General features: G+C 36.6%; 1 protein-coding gene across 2 annotated transcripts in view; it reads left to right on the top strand.

Annotated features, from left to right (window-relative positions):
* The window catches only part of INTS6 (integrator complex subunit 6), a 45,650-nt gene extending 23,550 nt beyond the window's left edge, over positions 1-22,100 (top strand). The window contains exons 6-19 of one of the 2 annotated variants that reach the window (XM_075139679.1): positions 4,901-5,084; positions 6,094-6,219; positions 7,087-7,241; positions 10,054-10,206; positions 10,346-10,478; positions 10,991-11,085; positions 11,506-11,616; positions 13,258-13,473; positions 13,582-13,708; positions 14,998-15,140; positions 15,811-16,045; positions 16,653-17,024; positions 17,503-17,596; positions 21,513-22,100. In XM_075139679.1, coding sequence (XP_074995780.1) covers positions 4,901-5,084; positions 6,094-6,219; positions 7,087-7,241; positions 10,054-10,206; positions 10,346-10,478; positions 10,991-11,085; positions 11,506-11,616; positions 13,258-13,473; positions 13,582-13,708; positions 14,998-15,140; positions 15,811-16,045; positions 16,653-17,024; positions 17,503-17,596; positions 21,513-21,606 — 2,238 coding nt within the window. In that variant the 3' untranslated portion in view covers positions 21,607-22,100. The remainder of the gene's footprint in view (positions 1-4,900; positions 5,085-6,093; positions 6,220-7,086; positions 7,242-10,053; positions 10,207-10,345; positions 10,479-10,990; positions 11,086-11,505; positions 11,617-13,257; positions 13,474-13,581; positions 13,709-14,997; positions 15,141-15,810; positions 16,046-16,652; positions 17,025-17,502; positions 17,597-21,512) is intronic. The other variant, XM_075139680.1, reaches the window with a different exon arrangement.
* The last annotated feature ends 973 nt before the right edge of the window (positions 22,101-23,073 follow it).

Here is a 23,073-nt window from a genome sequence, read left to right as displayed (position 1 = left end):
ACACTATCAAAGAGCAGGGGAACAAAGCATCCAAGGGTGCTTCTGTCTTTCGGGGATGATATTTTGCTTTTGTCAACATGTGTCCTATTGATGAGAATTTTTCTTAGTGTAGCTTGAGCATCCTTTACAGTTATGTCTCAAGTTGGACATGCAGAAATGAAGCAGAATTAACACAGTAACAGCACCCTGGAGATGCGGAAGTCTGTTGTTGCTCTTCTGTTCAATAACAAAGCTTTTCAGTTGCTTTCAAATGTCTTTTCTGTTCTTTGGGTTTGACTTTGGAGAGGCTTTTCAGAGTTGGTGTTGGAAGTGATCATATCCCACTGGCTATGACAACAGTGTTTTTACTTCCTGTGTAAAGTTCTTATCATGGACTAAGGCAGTATATTTTTAGTTCTTTGAAAACTTACATACAAGAGAACCGACAGAATGTTGTTTTTGGAAAGCCTGTGAAGCCAGCATGGAACCTGGAGGCAAGTTTTCTCAAAGCTTTGTCATTCAGATGAACATTTGCATTCTTACCAATGAAATCAGCTTTATCACTATGGGAACACTGTCATTTGCCCTAGTGTGAAGCAGTCAAGCTTAAACCCTGTTTCAGAGCTCTTGCTGAATTCTTCAGATGTCCTGTTCCTTTGTGGAATTTAATATGGGTTTTGCAGATAAAGAGCCTTACCCATTCAGCGCTACTTTGTCTCTGATGGATGTGGTTCCTCGGTCTGAAGACAGAAATGATATAGTCTGTGCAATTGTCATCTTCACCGGCACAAGTTAGTAGAATTTTCAGTCCCGTCCCTTCTGCCACTGACTTCTAATGCACCAGTGCCAATGTATTGAAGAGTGCCAGCATCAGTTTTACGTCCAGCATGGCATGTTGACCAGATTCTTCCCTGGATTTATTTGTCCTGGTCATAACTTGAGGAAGGGATGTTGGAACACTATCATTAATTGTTGGTCTCATGCTATGGATTCCTCTTGGGGTTGCATTCACTTCTGGCCTGATCTCTCAAATTTGGTGTTAGCCCTTTCCTGATCTTTCCTTTAACAAGTGTTTAATTGCTTGAGGGGATTTCTCTTATTCCTCTTTATATTATGAAATAAAATGCCACACTTCTCCAGTTTTGCAGCTGCTGAGCTATCTTCTCTTGTCTTCCTTCTACATACCCACTGTTTTAAGAGGAAGCATTAAACTCCTGTTTGCAAGACTGAAACTGGGTTATTGACCAATTGATACATTCTGATGAATGATTATGCAAACAAAAAGCATGAGCAATGCTGCTTGGCTTCTGTATGTTGTCATTCTCCCGGTTATAAGAGACTCTTACAGGAGGAATCAGTAATTTTTTTGACTCCTCATCCCAGAACTGTTTGGCATTGTCACATTGATCTTTCCCAGGGTTGATCATCTTGCACCCCTGCTGTAATGACTGTAACAAGTGGCAAGGTCCTGCTTACTTTCAAGAGTAATCAGGAACTGTAAATGCTCCATAATATTTTTAATCATAGTTCCTCCAGCTAAACATCTTGATTTCTAAACAAATTCTGCAAGAAATGTGGGGCAGATCTCATTAGATGTATGTTCCCGTCCTTCCTTATCCATGTTACTCCTGTTAGCAGCTGTTGCCAGGATCACAGCATTTGGCACTGAGCCCCAGAGCTCTTGACATGTGAATTCTGTGTAACTATCAACTCAGTGTGCACTTGCTCATGGTTAATGCTAGCATCAGAATGGCCAAGTATATCACGTCATTGACATGGTGTCTCTCTGTGATCTTAAGTTATTTCCTATGGATGAACAATTTGTGGCTTTCTATCTCTGTGTTGTAACTGCATACAATTGGATGGAAAAAGATAGGAAAATATAATGCTGTTGTTAACTCTAAGTAGAGTTTCTCAGTCTATCAAGAGCTTGTTTTCTCAGCTGGGCTTGAATCTTGTTGCCCATCCGTAGTCCTTCAGTCCTCTAAGGATGAAGTGCTGCATTTGCTTGGACTGTTAGATGTGTCTTGTCTTTTTATGGGTACCAAAAAAGCCTGCAAAGAAGGTTACCTGCAGATAGATTTTTTTTTTTTACGATTTTTTTTAGATACAAAAAGACAAAGAGGTTGCCTGTCTCTATGGATATTTTTACTGAGTACCTAATCACGTAACAACCTTTTATGAGATTTCCCAACATGGAGCTGCCTGTAATTACCTGGGTACTAAAGCTTAAGCAGTGCTAGTGCTGCCCATTGTAATGTATGAGCCTGTATGTGCAGTCATTGCCAGAAGAGCATTGCACTCTTTCACTAACTACCATGCCACTAATGTCTGTGGAGAATGAGGCCTGGTTTGGAATCTATAACTTCCCCAGTAACATGGATGTTACATGTAACTGGAATTAAACTGTGAGAAAGAAGGTGAGGACATTTGACTTGATGCTGATGGCTTTGCATGTTGTCTTACAGTTTGAAAACGTTTTTGATAGTAATATGTACATAATGCAATGGCCTGCTCCTGAGTACTGTTTGGTTTTGGGGTTCTCTCAATATAACCAGCTGAGCCAAAGAAAGGTTTTGTAGTTTGAGATAAACTGAACTCAGAATAGTGTTGGTGCAGGGTCCAATGGGATACTTACATGTATAAATATATATATAAAAAATATATATATGCTGCCTGAAGAAAAACAGTGCTGTTACATAAGTATGTTTTGCAGATGAAATGTACTCTTCAGAGCTAGTAAGTCTTCTTTTCAGTCAGATCTAACTAGGAAAGTTTGGTGAATGGCATTCCTTAATAATAGCCCCAAGTGAGGATGGTGTAGTGCTTGCAATTGAGTCCTCTTACAGTCAAGATTCTAGGTTGTTTACTAAGAATGTGGCTACTCTTTTAACTGAGTTTCCTTTGCCAGGTAGGCATTGCTGGCTCTTTGTGTGAAAAGGGGAAAGACGTGCATGTGAATCAGTAATAAACTAGGTACATAACTGAGTGCCCTTTGACCAATTTCACATGAAACATTGGGGAAAACAGTGCTCTTCTCACATGTGCTGTCTGCTTGCATCAGCAAAAGCAGAAATTCAGGAGGAAGCATCAGGTGCGCTGAAAATTCTAGTGTTCTGATTCTTGCTTATTTTAGGAGAGTAGGTTTGTTGTGTTTGTTCCTAGCTTTGAGATTGTATCAACAAATTGATTATTTTTCAAAGACAAAGACATGTATTTTTCCCAATATGAGATGCTTGCAATTATGTAAATAGAAATAGCTGAGGTTTCCAGTTTGGAAATTAGGTTCAATGCTTTGAAGTTCTCTTAAAAACAAGCAAACACAAAAACTTTTTCAACGGCTTGTTGCAAACTCCTTAACTAACCACTATGAACTAAAAATGAAGCCAATTTGTCATGGGTGCTTTTGTGGACTTGCATCAAGTTTTGGAATAGACTAGTAGTTTCCTTTGCTAACATAGAGTTGAGATTGAGAATTGGGATTTTTTGAATGCTGCATAAGGAGGAAAGTGATTGAGAAACTGTTGAGTTTGCTTCAGGTTTTGGGCTTAACCCTTGTATTTGGCAAGGTAATGGAACTGTTTGCACCACTTTAGTCATTGCTTTGGGGTTTTTTTTTCCCCTTTATGGCTGCAGTGCTCCAGATGAAATGTGAATTTTGCTTGTATTGACAGTGGTATCATCAGCCACGGTTCTATAGAATTTTTCTGAAACTTGTAATTACTTGTTATAACTCTAGTCTATCTGTTCAGGGCTTCTGTAGCTGAATGTTTTGATAAGCTTTCTTTTTCCCACTAATCTCTGTATGAGGTATCTGGATGCCAAAAGAGAGGCTAGAGTTTTCTAACTGCCTTTGTGCTGTCCCTTAGAAGCTAAAGCATTGATTTTTTTTTTTTTTTCCTTGTTCCAGTTAACTAATTATAAAACTACCACTAACCCTGGGAATTTTAGATGTTCTGTTAGTCTTTCTGGCTGTTGCTGTTAGTGGTTAATAAATAATATCCTGAGCATTGCTGTATCTTTAGTGCAGCATGCTTGAAGCCTGAAACTTGAATCTCTTTACTGTCTCTTCTGGGAATTAAAGTAAAAAGAAATGCTCCCATGTATTGTATGTCCCTGGATGGTATCTTCAGTATTTTGAACTAAAACTTTTGTGTAGTTCTCCCAGACAGAGGCAACACAATGGTACATGGCAAGCAATTCTTCCTTGTATGGGTAGCTGTGGCTATCGTTATCTATTACCTGAAAGTGAGAACTCATTTTGCATTTCAGTGTTGATTTTAATCTTAATCTCTGCTTTTCTCTTAAAGCACAGGCATGAGTTTAGTTGTGGGTTATACCCAAGTTATGTAAAATCTCTGCCTTCTGATTCTATAACGTAACTACCACATTAGTTCATTTGTTGAAGCTGGGTTATTTGGAGTAGGTGATCCTGGCAGCTAGATATTTTTGAGCAACTATACCCAAGTTATACTTCTTCTGCAGGAGTCTTAGATTAACATTGCCTTTTCATTCAGTTGTGCTTTTTATCTTGAAGAATCAAGGAAAAGACTGAGCTGAGAATGGGCCTGTTCTGCAGAAAATTGAACAAAAGAATTGTTGTGAACTGCAGTGAAGCAGTTCTTACTGCTGAAATTCTAAAGAAAATACTCTGTTGATTCTGAAATTTACATCAGTTTTAAAATGTGGTTGTTCCCACTTGGTTTGTAACTCTCAACTTCGTGCATCATGTTGCCTTGAAATGTTTGAAGTATTGATTAGATGATGAGTGTCTTGCTTGTAATGTACAGTACCTGAATCAAATTATAAATATCTGTGGAGAGGTTATAAGTGTGTTTATACAGAGTGAATTGCCATCACTATGTAACCTGAATTTTTTTTTTTAAAAGCAGTATATTCACAGATTTAAATTCCTTTTCAGCTCCATTTACCTCTCAATTCCCCTCTACCTGGAAGTGAATTGACTAAGGAACCCTTTCGATGGGATCAGAGGTTATTTGCTTTGGTTCTTCGTTTGCCTGGTATTACCGCACCGGAATCGGAGCAGATGACAGGGGTACCGGTGGATGACTCTGCAATCACACCTATGTGCGAAGTCACAGGAGGCGAGTGCCCTGGTTTCCTTTGACAAGTCAATACTTTTGAAAATTAAAATGAATTCAATTTAGCTCTATTAATCATGTACATGTCATGGAATAAGTATTTCCAAGTTCTTATATTACTTCTAAAAACTCAGAACTCGCTACAATAAAACTAAAGACACATTGCATTAAAGCCTACAGACAGTTTAATGTAACCTGTCTTGGAAGAGTGTGAATCTACTTTCTTTAGCAGTTTTTTAGAAGAGAAAACTTATTTTTTCTCACGCACCTTGGTATCACAATTAGAAATTATAAGAATTGAGTCTGTTCTGCAGTACAGTTTTGCTAAATTCCTGTCATGCTCTGATCTAAAGAAACCAAAAGTGAAGGAAATGTATTGGGTTGGTTTGGGCTTCTTTCCCTCCAGAGCAATGCAGAATGCGTAATAATTCTGCAAAATTGATACTTTTGTTTCCATCATAATTGATATTCTTATTCTCTTAGAAATTATATTCCAGATCAAACTCAGACATTAATTTTATAATTTGTTTGATTACATTACATACTAAAATTACATTACATTACATACTAAAACCATAATGATTCTTCTGATGCATCGGAGGGAATGTGATGAAAAGCAAACAGAGGGATTTAAAAAGCATTCCAAAAGGATTTGATTCCACTGCTTTCTGACTGTAATGTAGGCTATACTAACAGTGCTTTGAAATTTGTGGACAGTTAAGTGTTGATGTCTGTCACAAGGGGGAGCCCATTTTCCATGAATGCAACCAAGAATTTGAGTTAAAGTCATTAAGGGGCTGAAACCCAAACATTTCCAATGAGATGCATGTAACTGTCACTGTTTCATTAAGCTGCCTTGCTGCTTAAACAAAGAGGGAGTGTTCAGGAGAAGCTTCAAATCAGTGATCCATACATAAAGCAATGTGTGTGGCGGGTGAAGAGTTTTGAATGATCTAAGTTAAAATAAGGGCAGAAACACTGAACAACCTTAACCTTGACTGTTTCATTCTAGGTCGATCATATTGTGTGTGCTCTCCAAGAATGCTGAATCAGTGTCTTGAGTCATTGGTGCAAAAAGTGCAAAGTGGAGTGGTAATAAATTTTGAAAAAGCTGGACCGGATCCCTCACCAGTTGATGGTACTTAAAATTTTTTACACTGTGATATCAAATGACAGAGATGACCATCAATATAATTTAGTGAACTTAACGTAATATTTGCCAAAACAAAAGGAAAACTATTGCAATTTAAAAGACATTACTACAAAAAGAACCTGCTACATCTGAAATTCTGTTGTACTTTTTCAAAATACTGGCTATAGCTGCTAGACAGTGTGTAAAATCTCTACATTTGGTCATATTACTCAGGTAGTATTCAATGCAGTTACTCACGTCAAGCATAGTTAAATGGGTTCATGAGTTTTAAGCAGTAGTTTTCAACCAGCTAGAAATGTAAATAGCTTGATATGGAAATACTGTGGGTTTATACGCTTATCCTATTTTGTTTAATGTAGTAAAGTGGCTGCATTAAGAGTTAAAATAGCAAATACGACTGTGCAGCCTTAACTTCTCATTCTAAATGGCTTAGCTAGGTCCCTCTTAAGATGGTACTGTGAAGTGTTTGTGGGATTTTTTTAATCCTGCTTTGCTGCAATAAAAAGTTAGTCCAGCAGTATTAGTTGTGTGTATCAATTTTTTTTATGCATGGAGATTTGAAGGTCATTTGGTAATAACAATGGGAGGAGAAAGAAACTGATTATTATGAAGGGCCCCAGATAATTGGCTTTCTCAGCTCTGATCCTGTAAACATTCAGTGCTTATTTGGTTTCTCATAGTTTCTGGGTTTTTGCGGAAATGCTTACTGACAGCTATCTGCTATTGTTAGAAATAATAACAACTGCAGGAAGAGCTTCCCTGGGGTATAGTTCTTAAACTCTTCACAGAAGTTGTTTAATACTTTTTTCAAATTTTAACTATTTTGACTAATAAAGCCTTTTTCTTCTGCAGATGGGCAGGTGGATATATCTAGACCCTTTGGACCCCAACCTTGGCACAGCTGTCACAAACTTATTTATGTCAGACCAAACCCTAAAACTGGGGTTCCTATAGGTCATTGGCCTGTTCCTGAATCCTTTTGGCCAGATCAAAATTCTCCAACGCTGGTATGTACTGAAGTTAGATAAAGCAAAGGGTTTGTGCATGGGGGAATATTCCAGGATTTCCTATTCACCGATTTTTAAACCTTGAGATACGTACTTCATTGTAGCAACCGTAAAAGCAGTGTGACCCAAGAAAGAATGACACACGTAAACCTGTGTTGCAGTTATCTCGGATAAATTACTGATGAGCAAATAATACTATGGGCTTTGCTTTTTAGTCACTTAGAAGCATTAAGAAACTGCCTGTAACAGATTTATCTGTCAACCTAGTACATGCATGTAGTGTTTCTGTTTGAACTCTGTAAATATCAAACTAGAAATAATGTGGCACTTTGATAATAGACTATCAAATTCTATTGCCTCGCAGATGATATTAATAGAAGATAGTATGATCTTCCCAATCTTGAATCCTTGTGATAGATCTGTCTTCATTCTAGCAGGTGAATGTAATTTCATCTGCTGTTGTTCAGTGTAGCCATACTTTCAATTTATCCCAAGTAGAGAAACTCACCTTGGTTTTTTAAATACTACCCACAGAATTAATTTTATTTGTTCTTTTTCCTAAAAGAATGTATGCCGCTGCCTTTTGTTTGGTCTGAGAACTAATCATTAGTATAGTATAATGTATTTTTGTATTTCTGCTAATCTTTGAAAATCATTAAAGTAGAAATAATGTAGTTGTATAATTGTTCCCTAACATTTCATAATTATTTTTGTTGAATTTTTGTGGGTTTTTTATCTGAAACTAGTGTGCTGACTAGCAAACTCATTGAACTTTTCTTAAGTTTTATCTCCTTTGTTTGAAAAATATATGAAGTCCTTTGAAATACAGGTTGTTGAGGAATAATACGAGTATGAAATTTTAGTCATATTTACAGGTTTGATATTGCTGGCGTCTGTGGCCACATTCATTGAAGGACGTGGATGCCCTTCTGAACTACAAAGCAAGCTAGCATATATGAATAAAAGTAAATCTTCTGTAGTCATTTAAAAAACAAAGCATCATTGTGTACTGGGTATTAAAAAGCTGCTCTGTAGGAAAAATGTTCTGTGTACTCCTTGTAATCAATATCAATGGCATATCTGCCTCCATTCACTGTATAGAGTCGGTACAGTTTGTCTGCTACTGCAGATCTTGATTGAGATTGCTAAAGTAGATCCTGCCAAGTGAAGAGTTGTTGAACTAAATCTGCTAAAAACATGAGGATGACTTACCCAAATGGCAAGAAGATGAGAAAAAATTCTTCTCTCAGTTGTAGCATATATAGCTCTCATAACTGCATAAAGCACTGGATTATTGCACGTGCATATTCCTGATGACATCAGTTGGAATTCCACATTGAACCTTCCTTATGCAATGTTGGGGAGCTAAGTTAAAACTTAGTGTTAAAACTTAGAATGTGTTGTAACTCTTATCTACTTAAGAGTCCATAGTTAGGTATTTTTTTTTCTTCCCTGTTACCTGATCCACAGTGGAGTTGTCTCAAACAGTCCTACCCCAACAACTGTTTCGTGTACTGTATGTAATGATACTATCAAGGCTTTCTTAAATGTATATGAAAGTCTGCTAATAATTATGTTGGCAGATGAACATGTAAATGGCTGCTCTCACTGCTCTGAGGTAAAAATAGTTCTGCTGTCCAGTCAAGGGTTATTTGACTTCTCAAGTCTTAGCATTCAACTTCTTTTGCAGCCTTTTTATTCCTAGTATAACTGCTTCATGGCTTGGTCAAAAACTCCACCACAACTATTTATTGGAGGCATCTTCTTTGAAGAGAATTGCAGTTCCTTCAGTTGGTTGGGCCTCCTGTTTTGTGTGCACTTGGACAGTACATCTTCCTCAGAGTGGAGATACTCAAGGCAAGACCAGCTCTGTGGGCAGATAACATTTGGGTGGCTCATCCTAAAAGGAAGAGGCTAGAGCTCTATAGATGTAGAAAAATTACTTTCAAGGTGAGGTGGTAGGAAGGTCCCTAGTTCATCTTATGTATTTCTTAGTTACCTTCTTGTAAAGAGAGTAAATGGAAGGAGGCTTCCCAGTTGAGCTCTTCCCCAGATTTTAGTGGCCTTGGAGGAGGCTCAGGGTAAGTATAAGAGCTTCTCCTGAAAACCCTTCAGTAGAAGGCATACAGCTCCCATTTTCACCACAAAAAATCAGCTTTCCCTTTCAGCAAAAGAAATTTCAAATATGTTGTTAACTTATACTTGAAACTCGAGGCACGAAGGCCTTTTCCCTGTGATTAATAAAAAGATTAAAATCCAATCACTTAAATTGCTTGAATTGAAATAACTTTTCACAGGCCTAGTTAAAATTTAAGTTCTTCTAAAGCTTGTTTTTTCTGAATTTGTGCTGCTCGTGGTCATTATAATTCAGTTTGAATTTTGTAACTGTTAAATTTGCCAAGAAGAAAAAGTGCTGGAGGAAGTCAGCAAATGCAAAAGTACAGTGCCTGCGTCTGTGGGGAATAAAAATGGGCATGCCCCAGAGTAGCATTTTTTTTTTGTCCCCACGGGGATTTACTTCCATTTGCAAAGTTTTTCTGTATATGCAAGAAGTTTTATTTTCATACTGTTCTAGACTTACTAGGTAAAATAATTGGCATTTTTTTAGAAAATAAGATTCCTTCAGATTTTAAGATAGTGCTAACATCATAAATTAATTGCTTAGGACTCATTAACAATAAATATGTATCCTGTATTGAATAGACTCCTTAAATATGTCCGTTTTCAAAGAACCTGTATTACTTTAGTTGTCATAGACAATTGCATTTTAATTGTTGTGCAGACTTATTAACAGTGGAATGCTTATGTTTAGCCACCTCGCACATCTCATCCTGTGGTGAAATTTTCCTGTACTGACTGTGAACCGATGGTCATTGACAAACTGCCTTTTGATAAATACGAGTTAGAACCTTCACCACTGACCCAGTTTATCCTGGAAAGAAAATCCCCTCAGACCTGCTGGCAGGCAAGTAGAGTGCATGCTGAATTGAAGTTATTTATAGAATGCTGTTTTTCATAGACTTTATTCTATAATCAAAATAGGATGTAAAATTTCAGCACACAATATTTTGGATTTACATACAATATAATGTATTTTATTGCAGGTATATGTGAGCAATAGTGCAAAATACAGTGAACTTGGTCATCCTTTTGGTTACTTGAAAGCTAGTACAGCGCTGAATTGTGTGAATTTATTTGTGATGCCTTACAATTATCCAGTCCTCCTTCCACTGCTAGGTAAATACCACTTCATAAAAATTTTCTTAGTTGGTAGGCAATTGAAAAATGGATCTCATCTAAATAGATTACTGCAATTAATACCAGTATTAATCACACACCTGTAGAAAGGTAGAATGTTGAGCAATGTATTTGTCATCAGTAACTTGTTTCGCTTGTCACCAATTGGCTGACCTTCATGGCTCAGACTCAACGTGTAAGATGATTTACGTAATCATCATTCTTTCAGATATGTTTTGGTCTCACTTTTTTCATTAGTTTAGGAGCCATTTTTCCTAATCTGTTGTCTCAATTACCAATTCAATTTGATAAATAATTTATCAGGTTCCATCTTTTGGCTGCAGCATTAATCTTGTGTGTGTGTATATTTAGTTGTATATATGTTAAATTACATATATTAATTTAAGCATTGAGGAATTGGCATTTCTTTGAGAGTTTCTTTTATTAGAAAAAAAGATGCAATGCTGTCTAGACATGCCTTTCATTTTGTCTTTTCTTTTTATAACCATCAGATGACTTGTTTAAAGTACACAAGGCAAAGCCTACGTTGAAATGGCGACAGTCATTTGAAAGCTATTTGAAGACAATGCCTCCTTATTATCTTGGGGTAAGATGACTTACTGTGTTAAAATTTCTATTTTATTATTTTATTATGTAGTTATCTTTCCACTATGGGTGTATTCCCTATTTCAAGTAGAATATGTATTAATTTAAGAGAGAATAGCTAAATTTCATATATAATGATACTTACTGTTTTCGCTGGAGTCCTGTGGACTTGAGACCTGAATGTTATGACAATTTCATCAACTGTGACTTGTATATAAATGATATCTCTGTAGTAATTGATTCTCTATTAATGGAACAATGCTTTAAAACAACAACAAAAAAATGCTGCCCTGAAAGTCTATTTTTCTTCTTTTCTAACTTTGAGGACTTCATGTTCTATTTGAAATGGATACAGTTAGTTAAGTATGTATACCACACTTATAAAGTTAAATATGACTATACAATATATTCCATGTTTCAGCCTTTGAAGAAAGCTGTGAGAATGATGGGAGCACCAAACCTTATAGCTGACAATGTGGAATATGGACTTAGTTACAGTGTCATTTCATATCTCAAAAAGTTGAGTCAGCAGGTAATGTTGAAGCAAAAGAGCAGTAAAAACTTATTCTAATGTCAGGATAATCTTAAGATACTCAAGTTCAATGGCTTTGAAGGAAGAAAGAGCAGAAAGATCAAGTTAATACCTTCCCATAAGTAATTAGCAAAATAGCATTTTAGTTTTCTGAATTGAAGGAAAACTTGACATTTAAATATAGACTTTATAGACTGGACTATAAAGATAGATATGGAGGTACAAATTGAGATTTTTTTTGTATTTAAGGAGCATTTTTACTTGTACACACAGTAACATACTTTTGTCCAAAAGAAAACATGTTATCTTGCCTTAGATATTAAAGATGTTCTGGCATTTTTTCAGAAAGTAGAGATTTGTACTTTGTGCATCTGAATCAGGAAGTGTCCTGTCTTTGGCTTGTAAAATGAAATAGGAAGTGTTCAGTAAATATAAAGTAAACTGACATAATTCAGAATCTCAAATAAGGATACAGACGTAGAAGTGGCAAGTGACCTTTTGAAATTGTTGACTGTGTTCAAGAATAGTGCCCGTATCTTTGACTAGTCTCCTGCACCAGCTAAAGCATTTCTGCCCTGCTACCTCCACTTTTATTTTGTTGAACTGTGCGTGTTAAGCTTTCTTGTTCAAGATAATAAATGCAGTAGGCTAGAAATGTCAAGAAACAGTAGTGCAAGTACTTGTAACTTAGCTAATGAGTTCTTATGGACCAGCTTTTTCTAAAAACATTAATATAAATGATTATTTGAGGAAGCAAACCTCTTCAAGTTTCCAGTATATCCTATTAAACCATAGTCATATTGCTCAGTATTCTGTGAAGTGAACTAATCTCTCAATCTAGACATCTTGGACTCCTAAAATGTAATGACGTGCACTGCAAATTGTACTTAGAGCTTTTCTAACTTCTGAAGGGCTCTGCCAGTAAAGACTGAGTATTCTTAATAAGTACATATTCAAATTTTGAGTAGTCTACAAATTTATGTGAAACTGCAAAACAAACATTGGCAGGTATATTACTAAATTACTTCTGGCTCTTTGTTCAACTGTATTCTGCCAAAAAGCTGGTGTTTATGAACGTGTTTAATTTTGGTACAAACCTAACATAATATTGGGGGTTAGGTCTGTCTAGTCAAACAGAATTGGGTGTTATCATGTATTTCATATTTATTAATGTTATGACTATGAATATTGAGCTTTTAAAAAGTTGATACTATTGTGTGACTGATCGCAACTATAGTTGTGGGAGAATCAGTCTTTTGAGAGTTACAGTGTTTAGCTGTTATCATAGAAAACAGTTTATGTGAGTACAGATAGATTTGCAGAGAATTACTAGTTAAATTACGGCATTTTATGAAAATAAAAGCATTGCATGCATATTGGTGCTTAGATACCATAATGGGCAGCAGAGGAGAAATATGCAGAAGACCTAGGCACAAACTGTTCACTATATTTAAAACTGTAGTAAGCATTAAGTGGTTATGTATTAAGCACTCCTTAAGCACTCATCCTGGTTATGGTCGTCATAGTGTGTTAGCACATTGTTGAATCTTCTAGGTAGGAATTTAAAATGAATAAGTCTGACTAATCCTTCCTTTTAAGAGCATATTGTCAATTTTATTTATTTATTTATTTCAAATTAAGGCCAAAATAGAGTCCGATAGAGTCATTGGCTCTGTAGGCAAAAAGGTAGCGCAAGAGACTGGAATTAAGGTCAGAAGCAGATCACACAACCTGTCTATGGCACATAGGAACGATTTTCAACATCTGCTACAGGGGATTACTGGGGAAATTCCTCATAGACCTCTAGACCTCAATATGAAGGAGTATGCTGGGTTCCAAATAGCTTTGCTGAATAAGGTAAGCACCACTGTGTGTAATGTTGTTATTTTCAATATACTTCCATTGAAATGCTAGATACTGTTTCATACATGGTATTAATTGGAACTTTATTTACCGGAACCATAGGATTTGAAACCTCAGACTTTTAGAAATGCTTATGATATACCCAGAAGAAATCTTTTGGATCAATTAACACGAATGAGATCTAATTTACTGAAGAGTACTCGCAAGTTTCTCAAAGGACAAGATGAAGGTTAGATAACAGTTTATTTTTTGCCTAACTGTGATGTGATTGGTACTAAAAAAATGAAGACTGTAACAAATAGCATAGTTCTAAGTTTTAATTGGTGGATGTCTGATACTGCCATTAAACTGCATGTTTATTTAGATTTTTTTTTCCTTAAATAACTTATTGGAAGAAAAAATGGTGAGGATAGAGAAGATGCGGATTCACTGCTCTGTCCTTTAGTCCATATGAGGAGACTTGGGCTTTTACATAAGATTCTTTGTTCACTGTTTTTTTTTCCCAACTTTCATGATATATCTGAGAAAAAATCACAGGGCAGTTCTGAACATTACGATCTCTTTCCATAGAAGTGGATTGTGAGCAGTGGAAAAGTAAGCTTGCTCACTGGCTGCTGCCAATGTGATTCTTTTGCCCTTTAGGCCAACAGCAAATAGTTCAGTAGTCTGCTAATTTATTCCTTTACCTTTCTACTGTGTCTCCTGGCACTGCTTTATGGCATCTTAACAAACAGAAGATGATGAAATAAGTGAAGAAAATGAGAAGGGCAATGCAAGTGAAAGTATATATTACATTAGTCCTGCCATTACTTAGGTCAGATTAACATCTGTGATCAAGTGATAATGTAATGTGAAATGCAGAGAAGTTGCTTTTCGGGGAGGGGGTTAAACCACATAAAAACTAATGTTAGGTTTTTTCCTGTTATTTCTGCTAGCTTATGTTTTGCTTGATCAAAGGCTTGGCAACTTTAACTAAATCCATAAGAAGTTTAGAATCAGATCCTATGGATTTTAAGAATTTATTGATTCCAGTGGTCAAAAAACACCATTGCTTTGGGAAAATGCTAGTCTCAACAATTAAATTTTGGGTGGCTAAAATTGGGTAGGGTTATGTCAAAGCTGTGTGCAGCAAGGCATTACTACTTTGCATTAATGTAGCTTTTGTTTGTAGTAATGTTTTAGTTATTTGTTCCCAGTCTCATTTTTTTTCACCCATCTACCCTGTTGAAAAGTTATGGGATGCATTGGCAAACTAACATCTATGCATGACAACTATTGCTTGTTTCCGTGTCATAATGATAAATACACAAGATACATACTGATTCATTTAAGCAAGTTTTCTGCGCTCAAAACGCGATGTTATAAATACCAGTTAGGCAAGAATAATGGTGAGTTTTGCACGTCTATTTCGTTAATGCATTTGATAAGAGACTGAAAACTGGATATGTGAAGTGGATATAGACTAAATTCTTATAAGTGAGCAGTATCATATATTAATAAACCCTTCTGTTATGATAGATCAAGTTCACAGTGTCCCTATAGCACAAATGGGAAACTACCAGGAGTATCTAAAACAAATACCTTCTCCGCTTCGAGAGCTTGATCCTGATCAACCACGAAGGCTCCATACGTTTGGCAATCCATTCAAATTGGACAAAAAGGTGACTTTTCTGTAACACTTTTTAAAAAATATGCTGTTGTAAGTGTGTGCGCTGCTGATTAGACCATTCAAGATCAATGTATCGGAGAAACACTTTGAAGTATTTGGAAAGGTATCACTTACAAGATAGTTTCTCAGATGTTTTTCCATCAATAATATACTATGGAGGCAGCGTTTATTGGAAACGAGTATTATGCCTCTGAAATGTATTATATAGGAAATACGTTTGTCACTGTAGTATAGCTAATACCTAATCATGTTTCCTTTACCAAACTTCCCCCATAAAAAGCTTCCCGTAACTTTGAGAGCATGGACTCTCCCTTTTGTCCAAATAGGTCTTGGACTTGACCAAATTACTAATATAACTTCTTTTACATGTTTGAGTCATTTTGCAATTCCTGAAAAGGAAGTTTGACAGCCCACTCAGTTGTCTTACTTGGCAGACTGTTGGATAAGGGCCTTAAGCACATTGTTTTAGTCTAGGAAGGATTTGATATGGTTTTCCTATATTACTTTGGTTGATAGTTGAGAATTCAAGTGCACCATGGCATGTAGTACATAGTTGCCTTACACACAGTAAACATCATCATAACATCAAAGCATTCATTATATTTTGTATTTTGTGGTTTTGGCTTAAAGTTTAAAAATTCTCCCCACTAAATTAATTACAGGGAATGATGATAGATGAAGCAGATGAATTTGTATCAGGACCTCAAAATAAACATAAAAGACCTGGAGAACCAAATATGCAAGGGATTCCGAAAAGACGTCGTTGTATGTCCCCCTTGCTCAGAGGTCGACCGCAAACTCCTCCGGTTGTGAATAACCACATTGGAGGAAAAGGGCCACCAACACCGATCACACAAGCACAGCCTGACCTTGTTAAACCTATTCCTATTCACAAAAGTAAGTGAATCTTCATCATCTTTAGAGAGTTTGTTTTTTAATTCATGCAAAAAACTTGTTCATGTAGAAATACCATTGGCTGATTTCCCAAATATGGCAATTTTATCCCTCATTTTTTGAAAATGAGGTATTTAAGTGTGCATCTGGGGTTAATTACAGAAAGAGTTAATATAGTCCTCCAGACAGAAGTCTGTTTCATATGAACTTCCCAGTATAAACAATGTATTTCCTGTATTAAATGAGGCACAATGTAAACAGTCAGAAGGATGTTCTTCCTTTGCCTGGGAATTCAGATGCTCCAAAAGTATCACAACATGAAGTTAATTTGAATTTTGCTGTAGTGCAGTGAATTCATTTCCCTTAGTGTGGAGCTGAGGTGCTGTGTTAAGTCTTGCTCACTGTTCAGCACTGAAGTAAACTTTGTCAGTTCAATTTAATGGGGAAAGACAAGCATGTCATAAAAGCACATTTTACAGGTGCTTTTTCTTTTGATGGTAGTCCATATAGCAATTTCCCTTTTCATATAAAGAATATACCTGTGATTTTTTTTTAAGCCACTAATTACCAGGAGAATGTGAAACTAGCAAGTGTAATCTTTGTTTTTCAGCATCAGAAACAAATAATGAGGTTACAATGGATGATGTGGTTGAGAATCATGTTACAGACCCACTTTCATCAGACGTTTTCCCGAATATTGTGGATTCAGAGTTTTCAATGTCCTCTTCTCCATTCAATTCATTGGATCGACCGGCAGCTCATGCAGAGGATGTAGGCCATGAACATTTAGGGAATAACTTGAATGTTGATGGGTTTTTGGAGAATCATGAGGAATCGAGTAGTAAAGAACAAAGTACTGAAGAGAACTTGCCAATGTCTTCACCAAGCAAAGGGAAAAAACCAGCGCATTGCAGAAGTTCCAGAGAGATTAATATAGAGCTAAGAGCACAAATTATGAAAGAGATCCGAAAACCAGGAAGGAGTAAGTATACCAAATCTCACTTTCAGATGATTGGCATGAGAGCTAGGCAAAGAATTCATATTAGATCACTATTTTAGAAAAATACTGAACCATGAGACTGAAGCAAAATAAATTTCAAGTTGAAAAGATTTGTTTTAAAACCTTTGCTAAAAACTTCCTGGATGAGTGTTTAAAACATTGCTGTACCTATCAATGTTCATGAAAGTCATGTTCTTTAAATTATCAGTTTTAGAAGTAGCTTGTTAGGTGTTCCAGTGATATCGTGAACTGCAGTATCCTGTGTTTTTTAATGTTAGTGTTCATTAAACAGTATGTCATTGCTACAAGCCTGGTTGATAGGAGATATATCCTAAAAGCTTACAAAAGCTGAATGAAATCTGTTGCATTTCACTCAGATTTCACTCACATCTATTACAACAGATATCTGTATAGGCATTTCTTAAGTAACTGTGATTTTGCTCTTCTCTTTATTTTTAAGAGTATGAAAGAATCTTCTTTTTACTGAAGCATGTACAAGGAAGCCTACAAACCCGACTGATATTTTTACAAAATGTTATTAAAGAAGCTTCAAGGTAGGTAACTAAATTGTATTAAACTTACAAAACTGCACCATGTACTGCCATATACATAACTGCTTGACAACCATGCAGTTCTGTGTTTGAAACTTGCCACACAATGCTTTGCACTGCAAGTAAATAATTCCCTAGAAAAAAACAGAAACACCTAAACTTCCTAATGTGTGTTGTTTTCACAAGCTTATCTTTTTGCCTCAGATTTTATCTTAAAAATGTTAGCAGCTGTAACTGCCAAATCACCATAAATGTAGATGGACAATGGTATAGAAAGAGAAGGTAACTTTAGAAAATCATTCAAGTTCCTAAGTTCAAGTGTGAGCGTACTGCTAATTTGAAAAAACTGACGGAACTGCATATTACTGTGAATTAGGCTTTCAGAAACAGTTGAAATTCGTTGTTCTGCATCAACTCAAAATCTTGTCCTAAAAATAGTTTTGATATCCAGATATGCTCCATAAAGATATGTCTCTGCTCTTCAGATTTATTTCCTTCAGAAATATTGTAGTCCTGTCTGAGGCTGTGGAAATGGGAGGTAGTTTGTCACTGGAGTAGAGAGACTTGCTGAGGATTTAAATCCCGTGTTGTTAATCCAGATAGAAACTGTTCCTTACAGCATCCTTAGACTGACCATACTTGCTTAGCCTTCTACATGTTTACTAACAGGAAAGAAAGCAGAAACATGTCATTATGATTGGAACCAAGAGTGTTTGAATTGAAGTGAACTAACAATTCCAGCATCTTGCTTGGATCATAAATATAACTGTAACTTTGAGGCTTATTTCAGAAGTCTCAAAGAATAGTTGATTTTTTTGCTTTAATCTGTTTTTGTAGTAGTCAGCTTTTTTTCCTGTGGCATTATTGAACAAATCTTATGATTAAATAAAAATCAAAGTAATTTTTGGATAGAAGCACGCTGAGAGTTTAAGGTACACTGAGCGTTGGACATTCATACAGCTCCTCTAGCCTTCTGCTGCCAGCACAGTGGGACATGTAGATTTATACAGATAACGCTCTTCCTATAGCAACAATTACTTCATCATGCTTTTGCTTGATCTGTCTTTATTGTTATATCACCTGTCAGAGTTGTTCCATAGCCTGTAGATTATACTTGCTTGCTCACTGTCTCAGCACACCAAAACAATACTGTTGCTCCTGGCGTCTGTGGCAGCTCTTAGCAGGGTTGGAGTATTTGTGCCTCTAAAATTAGGCTCTTTAGATCATCTGTAATTCTCTTTTCTGTTGCACAGCCTCACTATTCCAGTTATCTTGAGTTGACTCTTTTCCTACAAAATTTGGCAGTGGTTGAGTGTTGCTATTGGATGCATCAGAATTAAATCCTGTCTCTCACCATAGCCAGCAGTTCTCTGTACCTACCAGTGGAAAAAGTTGGCAATTCTGTTTTTCTCAACTGTTGTTAAACTTTAATTTTTATTGGTTTGAGTGTAGGAACAACTTAATGTCTCTCCTTCCTCTTCTCTCTTAGGTTCGATTTTTATAGTGTGGTCATTTTATTCACCTGGATAACACTGCCTACAATCCCTGTGCAGTTCTCTGCTTCTTTCCGTATCCAGGGCAAGCTATCACATTTAACCAAGGTTCTCTGTTCCCTGCAGGAAACATCCCTAGGCTCTCCAGAGTTGTCAAGATAGTCTTGTTTTGTTAACTGATAGCTGACCTTTGCAATGCCACGGAATGCAATTCAAATTTGGGATGCCTGCTCTCCCCCCCCCCCCGCCCCCAGGAGCTCGGACTCTGAACACAGACTTAAGAAAGCTCTTGAACATTTCTGCAAGAAAGTGTGTGTTTAAAAACAGTCCCCATTCAATTCCGGAGGTTAATCCACTAGAGAGTTGTGAGGGGAGGAGGAGTCCTTATTGAACACGAGAGACATGACTTCCCAATAGGTGGCTATAACTTTGATGCACAAAATGAAGATTTATTTAGGAAAAGGCTAAAAGAAATTAGCCTATGTAGTGGAGAGGTCTTCAGTATTTCTGGAGTTGGCAGAGCAATTCATTTATGGTCCTAGCACTAAGAATTGGTTTTTTTTATTCTCTGCTAAATAGTCTAGAGCAAAAGCTGACAAAACATGGATCAAAATTCTCCAAATCAACCAACTTCTCAGTCTAAGAAATTCAATTCCCTTTTATTTATTCTCCAAACTAAGAGCTTTAAGCTACTAATACAAATAGCAAAGCCCAAAGTGTGTACCTAGACAAAATGCTGAGCAATACCCACTTTTGATAAAAGTGCTGGCAAGAATTAATACAACCAATTTCAAAATGATAGAGAAGCTTTATGCTCACTAGCTAGAACTACTCAAGGAAGTTTTATTACTAAGGGTACTAATGTTCGTAGCAGAGTAAACACTTGAATTAGAGTCAATGCTTAATTCTGTTAATTACAATATTAGTTGTTATTGTGGTAAATTGTTTCTGTTGCCTTGAAAAAAAAATTGCTTGCTGTAGGGTTCAGCATTTGCAAAAAAACTTTCAGTGAGATGTACTGAGGGGCTAGACATAGTGCACTGTAAACGTGAATTCTTGTGCCAACAGTAATGTGAGAATAGTTAGCAATGTGTGTTTTCCCCACCTTCCACCAGGTTTTAAGTTTCTAGGACATGTCTGCTGTTAACTTGTACAGCTGCTTCAGAGGGGTTTGAAGGTATTCTGGAAAGTAACAACTGCACAGGATATGAGCATGTTAAATTTTCACTAGTATATATTATAGTAAAGTACTTTGATATTAGCTTAAATAATTTCACTTTTACTAGAGGGAATGAGAAGGAATAATTATCTATTTCCTAGGTTATTACTTTTCAACAAGCAGGGAGCAGTTGTGAAAGCAATAAGGAAGAATGGAGGGGAAGCAGTACTTGAAGTGTGGGGTTACTGAGGAGGACTGTGATGAGAAGGATGGGTAAGGGCCCAGAGCATGGGTATTCAACAAGATAGTAAGTGGTTGGGAATGGGAGCTTGTTTCCCCATAGTCAAGCTGGGATTGTGGGGAAGTCTCTGGTCTGGGAATTAGGGCAGATGCCATGATTCTGTGAGCTGAGAACATGGACTGGGAGGCCTGGCTGGGACTAGAGGCTTTTGCCGGGGTTTAATAAGTCATAGGACTGAACTCGGTGTATAGTTCAGAATAGCACTGAGTTGAGAAAGTGGGTGTTCTTTTCATTGCTGTTTATCTTTGAGTATGCGTATGGCTGCCAAAGCATCGGTCAGAAGTGGCTTCTCAGATGCAGAAATGTCGCAAGGGGGAGGGCTAGCTGGAAACAGCAAGGAGCTGTGTGTGCCGAGGCAGGTCTGTAAGCAAAGGTGACAAAATGGTCTGCTGTTTGAATTTATGTAATCAGTATGGAATAGAACTGCAGAGACTCCAGGTATGGATTACTGTATTTTCTTTAATTTCTTTCTCAAACTTTTAATTTGTATTTTCTTGTCAGGAAACCTACTCTGCACTGTGTAATGCTATTCCTTCACCAGTACCAACTTCACTCAACTTTTGTGAATGCACCATGAAGGCATGCAAATAATCCCTAAAAGCTGTTGCCAGCTTTAGGATTATAGTTCCTTTGGCATACATTTTATTTCTGTACTTCAGAAATTTTCTTCTGGAAACAGCAAACACTTAACTCTTTTTCCTGGCTTTCTGAGGGCTGAGTGATGTTCAGCCATGTGCTAGAATAGACTGTAGTAAGAATAGTTTTGTATTCTCTCATTAAATGGAAAAGCAAGTTAGTAGTTAACCAGAACTTCAGGAGACAGCGTATATACATATGAGATATCTATAACTTCATCATGCACTGGACCTAAAATATCTGAAATTTCCAGGGTTCAGCAAAAGTTTTGTGAACAATGTTTCATGTATTACTGTGTGCATCCATTATTATGCTTTCTTTTAAATATAGGTTTAAAAAACGAATGCTGATAGAACAGCTTGAGAGTTTTCTGGAAGAAATCCATCGCAGATCCAATCAGGTCAACCACATCAACAGCAGCTAAGAAACACTGCACACAAGAGAAAGCCACAGCAGGACACTGCTGTCCTTACTTGCATTCATTTTTGACATGCACTCTAATCTCAAGTTCCTATACCTGAAAGAATAAGCTGCTCTATAAAATGATGAGAAAAGTATTCATCATCTTTTTTTTTCTTCACTTCTGTTATTTTTGTAATGTGAAAAATATCACAAAAACATTTTTATTTAACTAAATGGAGAACTTCTTGCTTGTCATGGACTTAAGTGTCACTTTCCCTCAGGTTCTATTTTTCTTAATCCGACCTTCAAAACTATCACCTCTTAAGGTTGAACTTTGCCAAAAAGTTGCTTTGTAATTTTCAAAAGAAAAAAGCACATACATTAAACAAGGTAATGTTTTGTATATACAGTTATTTTGGATATATTATTGTAAGTTGTATAAATGTATTTTGAAAAAATATTTAAGAAAAGCACTTTTGTTATTCCATCAATAAAAACTCTATTTTAATCTTTGTGTAGGATTGAGTACAGTTTTTATTGGAATGGTTCATTCTGCCTTCCCTTTCCAGAGCTTCCATGTTCTAGGATCAGTGTTCAAGAATGAAGAGCCTTTTTGTATCACTGGATATTCTGTTCTTAATCAGAGAATGAGTGAAGGGAAGCTAACGCTGCATTGCAACTATGGTAGGCTGATACCCTGTGGCCTTGCGTACTTTGCGCTTCACTATTTGGAGACTAGCATAACAAACTGATGTACTGTATGCACATCCACAGCAGTGACAAAACCCAGTTTTATGAGGATACAATGTAGTAAAGCAGGGGTCAGTAGCCCTTGAGGAATGCTGCACAGATTTTTTCTGTGTCAGAAGTTTTTACATGTTTACAAATGCGGGAACAGCCAGAAGGTGCTGCTTCTTGGAAACAAAATATCATCGAATGCTTTATTGGCTGTGTCTTTCATCTGTGCTAGATGCCCTAACTTCTGGAAAGCTTTGCATGATTCAGTGGGAGCAGCTCCTCTCTGATGCTTTTCCTAGGAGTCAGTGGTTCGCAATCTTCACCCAAAATCTTTATAGGGCTGGGTTTCTGATGCTTGTGCCATGAGTTGCTAAATCTTGCGCTAAAACACACACTGTATCCCAGCTTTTGTCAGGATGCTGAAAAAATCATTTTTCTAGATGCTTTTAACCTCATTCAGTGTTCTTCAGGAATGTCCGTTCTATGCTGTTCATTTTAAAAAAAGTAAAATAACAGGTATTAAAGGTAGTACTATACCTTTTTTGGCAATAATATTTGTTTGGTCACTGATTGAGAGGGTATTTCTGCTTCCTACCTGTTCTGTCAGTTTTGAAACAGCCTCTCAACTTGATTTCCTTTTCACAGCATTTTGCTGCTTGCTTGTTTACCTTGCTATCTCAGCTGGATTATATCTAAGTCAGGGACCAGACTGAACTTCAATTTTGTTCTTAAGTTTTTGACTTCTGGACAG

Source organism: Calonectris borealis, chromosome 1 (genome assembly GCF_964195595.1).
Source record: "Calonectris borealis chromosome 1, bCalBor7.hap1.2, whole genome shotgun sequence".
NCBI lineage: Eukaryota > Metazoa > Chordata > Aves > Procellariiformes > Procellariidae > Calonectris > Calonectris borealis.
This window is presented reverse-complemented; position numbering and strand designations above follow the sequence as displayed.